The sequence below is a fragment of the Macrosteles quadrilineatus genome, unplaced genomic scaffold, assembly GCF_028750875.1.
Source record: "Macrosteles quadrilineatus isolate MER2022 unplaced genomic scaffold, UCM_ALF_1.0 Scaffold_1__1_contigs__length_201487025, whole genome shotgun sequence".
Classification (NCBI taxonomy): Eukaryota; Metazoa; Arthropoda; class Insecta; order Hemiptera; family Cicadellidae; genus Macrosteles; species Macrosteles quadrilineatus.
In genome coordinates, this window is record NW_026542594.1 from 198,083,867 (window position 1) to 198,095,402 (window position 11,536).

At 33.5% G+C, this 11,536-nt stretch overlaps 1 protein-coding gene across 1 annotated transcript; it reads left to right on the forward strand.

Annotated features, from left to right (window-relative positions):
- Positions 1 to 2,581: 2,581 nt before the first annotated feature.
- Positions 2,582 to 11,330, forward strand: LOC128993990 (putative Dol-P-Glc:Glc(2)Man(9)GlcNAc(2)-PP-Dol alpha-1,2-glucosyltransferase). The gene is made up of 5 exons (XM_054418163.1): positions 2,582 to 2,827; positions 4,272 to 4,460; positions 5,824 to 5,983; positions 6,825 to 6,976; positions 8,278 to 11,330. The coding sequence occupies exons 1-5, from the start codon at positions 2,672 to 2,674 to the stop codon at positions 9,010 to 9,012; spliced, it is 1,392 nt and encodes a 463-aa protein (XP_054274138.1). The 5' UTR covers positions 2,582 to 2,671; the 3' UTR covers positions 9,013 to 11,330.
- Positions 11,331 to 11,536: the final 206 nt, after the last annotated feature.

Sequence of the window (11,536 nt, forward strand, 5' to 3'; positions counted from 1 at the left end):
TATTTCTACCACCCCTTTTGGCATAGAAAACACTTCTTTAAATTATGTTCTAGCAAAAAAGTATCAAAGTATGTGCAGGGCCGTGTTAAGGGTCAGTGGAGCCCTGGGCAAACCCAAAAGCAGGTGGGCGGTGGTTGGGGGTGCCCCCCATATAGACAGTTCCTATGTAGACAGCCCTTAGGCGTATGCCCAGTCTGCCCGTCTATAAAAGCGAGCCTCAGTATGTGGTGATAGTAAGCTTGACCCATTGAAACTTTTAAATAGTATGGCAAAAGGGATCAACCACCTTTCTTCTTAGAAATACAGAAATTTATGCACAGAGCAAATAAAAGTTGAATTAATTAGTTTCTGATTCCCATCACAATTAATAGCATGAGTAAAGCTTTGTCAATGTTAACTTAATAAATATATTTTTAGTATAGCTATTTTTTGTAATTAAGCTTATTAAAAAATCAGCAATTAAAGTATACCTAAGAAAATCTGCATGAATGTAGCTTTGTCAATAATATCTGTTTACTATTTTCATTCTTTCCTTGTCTTGCTTTTCACCTTGACAGAATGTCTAGCCAAGTTTTTGTGGATATGGAACTGTTCTTAACATGATTTAATTAATGTTACCATTTTCTTCGCATTTCACAATTTTAACCCTTTCGTGCCCAATGATAACTTTTTTACTCATGACATTTATACTGGAGTCTGGGAAATTTGTCATGAAGTAGGGAATTTTAACTTCCTTCACTATACCCTATGATGTTTTCAAATGTTATTGGCAGCACTGGAATTCCTGATCAACTGTCTGGTTCAACTTAAAGTCTGTTTGTTTTGTGCCATGCTCTGTTCTGCCTGCTTTCTTCAGAAGCTCAACTTTGGATATTTTTTTAGGTAAGTTCCTTCATTTTTAGTGAAATAAAAAAATATGTTTCTTGTTAAATATTTCATAGATATTAGTTTAATGTAATTTACCACGAGTTATAAATGTTTATAAAAATGTTATGATGTAAAAATCCCATGAGTAAAATTTTACTCATTGGGCAGTTGTGGCTCAGGTCTAATGAATACAATTTTACTCATTGGGCAGTTGCGGCTCAGTTCTAATGAAGATGTCTTATATTTTGATATTTTCACTTCCAGCATTATAAAAAATATAATATTGTATTAACACCTATATTTTTATAACGTACTAAATTTAATGTATTATATTTATGTTTTAGATCGTGAATATGGATAAACAATACCATACACACTCTGAAATAGAAGAATTGCTGCGAGGGGATTTGTCTGATTCTGATATCGAGGAATTAGAAGATTTGGAGGGTTAAGAATATTACAAATAATATTCTTTTGATTAGATTAGTAAACAATCTGGACAGTGAACAGTTGTATTTTTACATATTTTTACTTGAACATGTGAAGTAAATATTATAAAATGTATTTTAAAAAATCTCCCTGTGGACAAAAATTTTCTTTAGCAATTTAAAAATTTTGTATTAACATTAGCAAGCATTTGTATTATTATTTGCTATATAATTTTTGGTGTGAATATCACTCTCTATATTTTAATTTAACAAATAAAATCTTGATAAAAACACAATTCTTGTCGATTTAATTTGCTTTTTTTAAGACCTTCACTGCCCAATGAGTATTATTTTCCTCATAATTTTTTTAACTTTTTATTAAACCTCAAAAATGTTAAAACTTATATTTTTCTAATATGTTAGCCACCAAAGAGTGTAGTTATCAACAATAAAAAATATTTTCTTATCTACATCCATGTTTGGGCATCAAAGGGTTATTTACTGAACCTACTATAGTCATCAGGTACAGTGGTACAGTTAGTTAATGCAATGTATGCTATTTAATTTCACACCTCTATGTGCCATGCCCTCTTTCACTGCCGTGTCAGTTAGGTTTTTTTTAATAAGCTACGGTACCACAACATATCCAGGATTTAAAAACTTTTGAGGCAGTGTTTCGTCAAGAAAAACCTCTTTCACAAGAGCCAGGCCTATTAAGACATCTCAGAACATCTAAGAGATAAATAAATAACGTCTTTATTAGAAAGCGTTTCTCTGATAAATATCAGTTTTTCAGAACAACTTTTGTTATTAAACTACTACAACTACACATTTATATCTTTTAAAAACTTTTTAAACTTAATATTTAAGGTATTGTTGGATGCATCGGTTTTTAGGCTCTCGGGTAGTCCGTTGTACAATGCGGGTCCGAAATATGAGAAACTTTTCTTTCCCAATTCCAAGGTGACCCTTTAATAATTTATTTTAGGCGTATAGACACAGAGGTTGAGCGTCAAAACAAAAGGGAATAACATTACATTACTAGTAAATTATGCTTTTTGCCAATAAATTTTTAATTTTCAGAAATTAGAGAACCAAGAAATTAAGAAAAAAATCTATGAGTGTCGCAGCTGCATACTTAAAATAAAAGCTGATCTGTATTGAAATTAAGGAAGATGGATCTGTACTGGACTGAACCTGCTGGCTATAATTGGATTGAAGAAGTCAAGTGGTTGGTGAAGAAACATAAGAAGACGAGAGCAAAGAAAAAACAATTAACAAACATAACCTAAATGTCTGGTTAGCTGTCAGGTGACTAATTTCTTTGAAGTGTAAATATTTTGTTCTAAATTACATTACAATTAGAACTTTTCAAAATGAAACATAAATATTTTTTCGTTTGTGCTGGATTGTTTTTCTCTTTGAGTGTGGGCCTATTTACTTTAGTTTATTCTGCCCAGACTAAACCGTTTATAGATGAAATATTCCACATCCCACAAACTATCAAATATTGCCGTGGACAATTTGATGAGGTAAATTTTACTCTGTAATATTCTTTATAATGAATTAGCATTTAGCAAGTTACATAGTAAGTTAGGTGTTGTTATTATTTCTAGTTAAGTGTTAGCTTATTTTCATCATTTTTTTTGTAACTTAGTAGGCACCGGTAGCTTATTGATCCCTAATTTTTGTTTTAAAACTTAAGTTAAATAATAAGTTAAGTTATAGCTAAGTTGGTAATATGCCTAGGCCTAAGCTCTCCCTTATTTAATTAATTTTGAACTTATCAGACCTTAGTTAGGCCAAGTGTGGTTTTGTGTTTGGGTTTAAATTGTGTTAACTTAAGTAACTTATGCAACTTTTCTTAATAACATTAGGTCTACAGAAGTCGGTGAAATTTGTTAACATTGAATTTGCTTGTATAAGTACTTGGCAATGGTATCGAAAGCCTGTGTTGTGTGACCGTATGACGCGCTACTTATTGACTGAGCCACCAACTCACCAAATTTAAGTTATGCCAAGTAGACCTACAGTAAGGTAAGTTACTCTAGGGATATTTGATACCGCACTTGATTTTATAGGACAACTACAACAACAAAGTCCAACAAAAAATATCTCGAAATAGTGCTACCGTACTGAAACTAAAAACCTCACTAGGTGGGCCGGACAGATAGCGACCTGCGCGAGGATTTGTTGCGCATGTAAGAGGAGGTCGCTTTCTAATCGGCCAACCTATAACTCTTCAATTTGTGTAGGTACCCCCCCAGAGGTTGTCGAATTGACTTTGAAACCTTTTTAATTGGTTCTAATAAATTAATAGGCCTGCATAACAGCATAATTTTTACTTAACTTAGGTCTAAGTAGGCTATACATTTGTTTACCTAGGGATCTACATGAGTATTTTTAAAAATTGAGTAGCCTAAACAATTTTAAAATAAATGTTGATTGAACAATTAAAACTAAAAATTCTGAATAAAACTGCTTTTTACTTGCGCCTTGTCAGGTTTAGTTGACTGTCAAATTACACAGACTGTAGAGTTAGTGAGGTTTTACTGTTTATGTGATTGCTGTCTTAAGAAACGTAGACCAAAAAACAACCAAGTGCTGCGCTAATTGTAATGAAAGCATCTGCTAGGTCCGTGAATTAAAAACATGTAGGCCTATTGACTATTTTAATGTATAAAAATCAACTTTCACATTACGGTACATTTTTTTACATAAATTTAAATACAGTTTACATGTTTATATTGTTAACGTTAACATTTGTTTAGTTCCGAATAGATTGCTTGTCGTTTTATTGATCAAATCCAATCAAACATGACGGGGTGAGTATTTACCCCAAGCTCCTACAATATTGCGATAGGCGTGGGCAATTCAGGGTTGAAAATCATAAAATTTTTTCAGGTTATAAAAAACAACTTATTAATTTTAAATACCGTAGGTAATATTCTTACAAAACAATTTGTACGTTTTCAGTGGGACCCTAAAATCACCACTTTGCCTGGGCTCTACTTCGTGTCTGTTGGTGTGCTAATGCCTCTGTCTGCCGTCACAGGCCTAGATCTCTGCTGTGTCTTTGGTCTACGAGCCATCAACTTGGTTGTCTCTGTCGTCAATTTCTACTTGATTTATAAAATAACGAAGCTTCTGCATCCTAATGTGACGGTATTTCATTCAGACTATTTTGTAGCCCCTGTCACTTTAGATGTTTAAGCGATAAGTTTATAAAGTACCCCAATACTTGTGGCTGGATGTTTTTCTAAGACCTTGACAAACCAAAGCTGTTTGTTTTTAATTGAATTTGAATCAAAATTCAGTATAGAAAAAATATGATGCTTTTCAAGCACAATTTTATAAACTTATATTCTAGCCAGGATTGTGGATCAAAACCCCAAAAAGTTCAATGTTGGTTTTGAAAAAGATCTTTTACAAAAGGAATCTTCATCTATCGCTATGTAAAATTTTGTACCAATTTTAGTCTATTGAATTTATAGACATATCTAACATGTCTATTGAATAAATACAGTACCTATCTTACATACCCTTGAATAATTTAAGATTCATGGAGCATCAAACAATTGGTCATGTTAACCTTACAATCACATTTCAATGAATTGTAGGGCTAACTCCCTTATCAAAATATAGGCTTGGATGGAGATTAAAGAAAGTGATGAACATGTTACAAGATGCTAAGTGTGCTAAAGTTATTTAAAGGAAGAAATCAAGCAAAATACGGGATTTTTTACCTATGTACTTAGGGTACCTATGTAGGGAGGTGTAGGGGTGTTACCTTTGTAACAACTTATTTCATTTGTTGTACCTATGTATAATATAATTTTTACCCTTTGAGCCCTTTGATTACTGACATAAAGAAGGTTACTAACCTGTCATCAATTAATTATTTGTCGTAGAATACTATAGTTTTCGGGTTAAACCTTATTTTCAAATCTTTCTCTTCAGCCGTCAATGTCAAACATAAATCTTCTTGCATTTGCCGTTGTCTAAAATAACTTAAACACATAAACACATACAGAATCATTTAGTTTACAAAATGATATACAAGAGCGTGAGGTTGGACTAGGAAGAAAACCATACTGCAACAATCCTTAGCCGGCCTCGCGCTTGTATATAATTTTGTAAACTAAATGTCTGTGTATGTGTGAAATAACTTATTTTTTATAACAGCAAATACAAGAAGATATGTTTGACATCACCGAAGACTGAAGAGCGAGATTTGAAAATGGGGGTTTAACCCCGAAACTATAGTCATCTACGAAAAATATAGGATCGATGTCAATAAATCAATCCTGGAGGCAAATTATGTAATAATATGTTTGATTACTGTATTTTTTGATTTTATGTTCATAACAGGAAAAACAGTATGAATGGATTTAGTTTATCAAAATTCAATTCAATCAATTATCAATCATTGAGATGGGGACGCAACCTAGGTGCGTATTTAGTCGCTAAAACATGTAAAGAGAATCACAACAGCTGTTTCTAGTTTTACCACTCAGGTTTGCCACAGGAGGAGTGGAAGGTTCTGATGACCGCAGCTAACCTCGCTCTGCTACCACCTCTGTACTTCTTCACATTCCTGTATTACACCGACACAGTGTCCACATGTCTGGTGTTGTTGTGTTACCTGCTTCATCTCAGGAAGAGACCGTGGCTGTCAGCTATAGCAGGTACAGGGAACAGTGAAACTCGGATAGGCCAATAATCCAGTGATATTTTAAAAGGGATCATTTACACTGAATAAACCTTCTATTTTCGTTTGAGTTGATCTTTTTTCAGTGCTATATTAGGTGTAGTGGTGTTTTTCTGTGAATATTCTTGTACAATATTGTGCAATTGTGTCATATTGTGCTCGGCCTACATAAAAATATATTGTATTTTGTGAAAACATTTTTTATTAGTTATGATTATGGGAACTTAGAATATTAGAGGAACTTAATCACAAATGGCCCTTTAGCACTTTCAACTTTCTGTTTGGGCAGGATGGCTATTTGTGCCATCCTCACAAAAATTGCTTTTGTTAGACTTACTTGTAGTTTAAATATCTGGCATTTCTCGGAAATGTTGCACAACCCAAATCCAGATTGTGCTGGATAAAAGTGTTCTGCTGCAAAAATGAATATCAGCGCTCTGCTCTAACTCTACCATTTAGTATTTTACTAGGCTAACAACTGAAGATGAGGACACGACTGGGTGTAGGCTTATTTTTACCCAAATTTGAGTGAAGGACGAGTGTGGAATCGAGTAACACCACTTGTGTATTGTTGTGTTGAGTGTTTTAATGACTAACACAAGCTGTTTTTTTAGCAATGGTAATTCATAAAAAACCCAATAAAAAAAACCTAAGTAGAACTAATTTCAAACCATACAAATTTGCAGACTTCTCAGGACTGAATCATTCACCTCCTGATTATTAGGTAGTCACTATAATCAGTCAGTTATCCATCTAAATCATTAACTACTCAATAGTAGGTGTAACATTGAATCTTCTCTAACTTGACACGTTTACAGGTTTTATGTCAGTGGTGACCAGGCAAACCAATATTATTTGGGTTGCGTTTTTCACTTTGGAAGCGATTGTGGAATTCTTGAAAGACGAAGCAGTCTGGAGGAGGAAGAAGAAAATTACAAATGCTGTTGAGTCAAGCTTCAAGTATTTACAGGTTTGAATTTTTGTAAGAAATAAAATTTACTAGTGAATGTTTCTTAGTTTACACTCTTGTTAGGCCATCTTGTTATTAGACCTTTGTTTTGAATAGTGTTATTAGTCTATTTAAATTTCATAATCAAACATGAATGATTTTCTGTGTTAATTAATATAGGCCTGATTAAAAAAATATTTGATTTTAACTAGATTACTAGCTCATGTCCCTATAAATATTTTGTTGGTATTTTCTTACTGTGTGTGGTCTGGTAGGTGTATTCTGTTAATCGGTTAGGTAAATGACTAATTTAGTAAAGTTAATGTTGTTTTAAAATTACTTATTCCCATGTTCTACTGTTTTAATAGGGTTAAACTGGTCTTTTTTACTTACATTTTGGCGTCTACATGAGCTACAGAGGCAGGTGGGTGGAACTTACCCAGCAAAGCAAGGGTTGAGCCAGCACAGTACAAGGCTGAATTGAAATGATAAGAATAGTGGCAGGCACCTGCCTTGGGCCCGAAGTTCGTGGGGCTACCAACTGAGCCACCAACTCACTGTCCTTGCCTTATTGTACATAATTATTGTACAACAACAATTATTGTATAACAAACAATTATCATACTTCATACTAATATTATAAATGTGAAAGTTTGTGTGTTTGTTTGTTTATTTGTTTGTTTGTTTGTTTGTTTGTTTGAAGTTCAATCACACATTAACTACTGGTCGAATTGTGTTGAAATTTGGTATGATGATAGCTCACCTTCCCGATTAACATATAGACATATTCTTGCCCCAAAAATCCTTTCGGGCTCCGCCTCAGCGGCTTTAAAGTTTCCCATGTTAACCTTATGAGTATTCATATTTAAAAGGAATTAAATAATTTTGCCAGCTGTTTCAACTACACAATTTGTTTCTATGATGTTCAATAGCATTTAAAGGTTACACGGTTTTCCAACAGGGTGCAGCATCATTAGTTCTTTATACATTTATGACAACAGCTAATTTGAACCAAGCAGCAACAAAACCTGAGTGTGTGAACTTTACTTCTTTCTTTTGTTTAGGTGAAGTGGTAGAACATTATGGCTATGGTAGATGTTCTATATACTATAGTATACCGTAGATTATAGTAAACCAAATTTTCTCAAAACGTGTCCTCTCTCATTGCAAATGCAAAGCACGAGTATTTAACTGCAATAAGCATTGTATACCAACCCCGTACAAAGGACGGGTACTCAGCTAGTTGTACATAATTGTTGAAATGGTTTGTTATATTTTCTGTTATAATAACTTGATTCCTGATAGGTTATATTTTGCCGCAGGTGTTAAACTTTGCCGCCTCCGAGCTGATGAGACAAGACTCCTACCGCATTGGACACTTTATCGGCCGCGTTCTGGCCGATGTAATCGGTTATGTATTCGTCGGACTATCCTTTCTCATCTTTGTCGCGTACAACCGGAGTATCGTGGTCGGAGACAAATCCGCTCATTCTGTCACTTTACATTTCCCGCAGCTCCTTTATTTCGCCCTCTTTGCCTCTATATTCGCTTGGCCACTTTTTATCGTAAAAGTGAGGCAGTTTTTCCAAGCAGTGCTTATAAGACGTATGTACTACGTTGTCGCACTTGGTTTGTGTGTTTTAGCAATCCATTTCAACTCTATGGCTCACCCTTACTTGCTTGCGGACAACAGGCATTACACTTTCTACATTTGGAAACGTTTATTGTCGAAAGATAAACTGCGGGATTTGGTCATACCTTGGTATATTTTCGGATTGTATTGTATACAAGATTGTATCAAGCATAAAAGTATAATATTTCAAATTGCCTATTGGGGTTGTATAGTTTTGAACTTGGTGCCTCAAAAGCTGTTGGAATTCAGGTACTTTATTGTGCCATACTTGATGTTCAGGTTACAGGCCAAGCCGGGGCTGTTTTGGCAATTGTTGTTTGAAATGCTGCTCGCTCTCGCGATCAATATTGCAACAGTTGTTTTATTCGTTACCAAAACTTTCTATTGGACTGATAGTGCAGAACCGCAAAGGTTTATTTGGTGATTTTCAATATTTGAAAATTTTGTTATTGCCTTAAAATTTGTAATATACAGAGTAAAGTGTGAGATGCAAGACTGCTTTAAAACTATGGGTCTCTAAATCAGTACCTTTCTCTAGTAACACTTTACTCAAAATCTAAAATGACACTGTGTATATTTTTAAATCTATTGATCAGGTTGGTTTGCACTGTAAGAACGTATGCTAATAACTTCATCATTTGGATTTCCATATAATCAAAATAATTTCCAATTATAAATCAAACAATCTTATTAGATATCAATGTGTTACTAGTCTTGTTACAACTTTTAAGGCAGTTATTAGTGTTACAATATTTGTAACGTTAGTATTTTAGAACGGTTTTATAGCCAACTGTGGTTCTGTTTTGTGAACCATAGTTTGGCGTTTTGGGTTTATTCAAAGTATTTTATTGCAGTTTCTACATTCGCACAAGCATGTTCTTACTCTTGTACATTCTAGTTAAATTATTTAGCTTAACCCTAGAGAAAAACCGTGAGCGTTATTATGAATGAATTGAATAAAGTAGTCAAGTCTTATGGAACATTTTTGAAATAACGTAGAAAACTAGTTGAAAATAAACCCCATTCTGAGAGGGGCTAGTAGGGTAGTGAATATTTAGAAATTTGCTTCAACAATTTTGTTTTTTGCAGACGATAAAAAATTATTTCTGATTTAGAATAGTTTCATATCTTTTCTACGTTAACAAACAGTAGTCAATAGAAAACATTTTACTTAGTTTCATAAAAGTAGCTATAGCTAATGATGAATTCTATAGTTATTTATGTAACTAGTGCACTTTGCTCTCGCGTCAAACATTATATTTTTCCTACAGTTACTATAAAGCATATAAATAACTAGTCTTTCAAACACTAACACACGTTTTAGGTTAGGTTAAATTCAAGCGTTGAATGAAAATAGAACGTTAAAACGAAACAACAGGTTAAGTCGTAGTATCAAAATTCTAAAGGCTGTGAATCACTGCACCAGCTGATTGTAGTCGTATGTTTAAGTTTTGCCTACTTACTTCCAAGCGTATACGTATTACGTGCCTAATAAAACCACACTGTTTTGTGCTTTTCGGTTGGAATACTGGTGTGAGGCAAAAAAGTTAGTGTAGAAAAGTAAGTAAATACAGCAATTAGCAACTTTGCGTGCTATAATCAGTGCAAGGAAGCCTGCTTTGTCAGGTAACTGTGGGAAAAACATTTTTTATATTCATTTTAAACAGAATAATATTTTTTGTAACATACATTCAATGAGAAGCATTAATTTAAATAAGAATAACTGTACAGATACAAAATCAATAGATTAGATTTTTAAATTCTAGCTGTTATGATGGGTTGTCTTTAAAATTCCCACTATAATGTCTTGGATGAATCGGTTCAATGAAAGGCCCAAAGAAACAGCTGATCTCATGTCAGGAAAAAACCTACAAAGTTAATCTCACTCCAACATACATTCTTGCAATCATTTTCAGCTTAAAAAGTAGGCGACTTCGCTGTTTCAAAAGCCCTAATAATGTTAATAAAATAGATATACAGTTTTTTTTTTCAGCTAGTGCTCCCTCTTATCCAGACACCTTTTAACCGGACATCGGTTTAACCGGACTACAACTCGGCAGAAATGACATCTCTTTAACCGGGCAATTTTTATCAGCACATTGGTTTAACCGGACTGGATCGGCAGGAAGTGGGCAGTACTGAAACGACTGTTCTCGTGGGAAAGATTTGAGACCAGTGATCACGTGTCTAAATACAATGCTCTCCTAAATTTAAGTTGAATATCACAGTAAACAGTCCGTTTTAATGAGTTTTTGGGGACGTCGGTTTAACCAGAAAACCCGTTATCCGGACTGGCCTCGGTCCTGAGGAGTCCGGATAAGAGGGAGTCTACTGTAAGTAATTGAAGAATTTAAGTATTTTATTATTTTTACATCAATTTTGTTAAATTACAATTTATTTCACCTTAGTCTTGGCTTTATTGAAAACAAATACTGGGAGTTCGCCTGCACACTTTATAATTTTATGCCTTATGGAATTGCATCTTATTTTTTGTACTATTTACTATCTTTGCCTGTATACTATTATCACTATACAGCTTTGTGTAATTTGAAAATAATTTACTGAGATTTCAAACAATTAATACTGTTATGGATTATTTGTTGCTATAAATGTATAGATCTCATATAGTTTAGTCTCTACTTTTGTTTGAAAATATATTTAAATTTGTTAAGTGGATTCTTAAACAAAGATTTTAATTGTAAAATAGTTTAAACTTAAGGGATTTTTATATAATTCTGCACAATTAGGAAATAAAATACTTTGAACTTATGGTTGAAATTTTCTTACCTATTTGTATGTGTTAATTAATAACATAAACATAGAAAAATTTAATTCAATAATATTTTTAAAAAGGTTTAAATACCTGCTATCAAGCAATCCATTTAATTGCAGTTGCAACTAGTTTCGACTCCTATGTGAAGTCATCATCAGGCAGTACAAGGACTTCT

Excerpts from the sequence above, each read along its gene's own strand:
- LOC128993990 (XM_054418163.1), top strand. The coding sequence starts at position 2,672 with ATGAAACATAAATATTTTTTCGTTTGTGCTGGATTGTTTTTCTCTTTG. Across the intron at positions 2,828-4,271 it reads GCCGTGGACAATTTGATGAG|TGGGACCCTAAAATCACCAC; the intron begins GTAAATTTTACT and ends GTACGTTTTCAG. Across the intron at positions 4,461-5,823 it reads TTCTGCATCCTAATGTGACG|GAGGAGTGGAAGGTTCTGAT; the intron begins GTATTTCATTCA and ends GGTTTGCCACAG.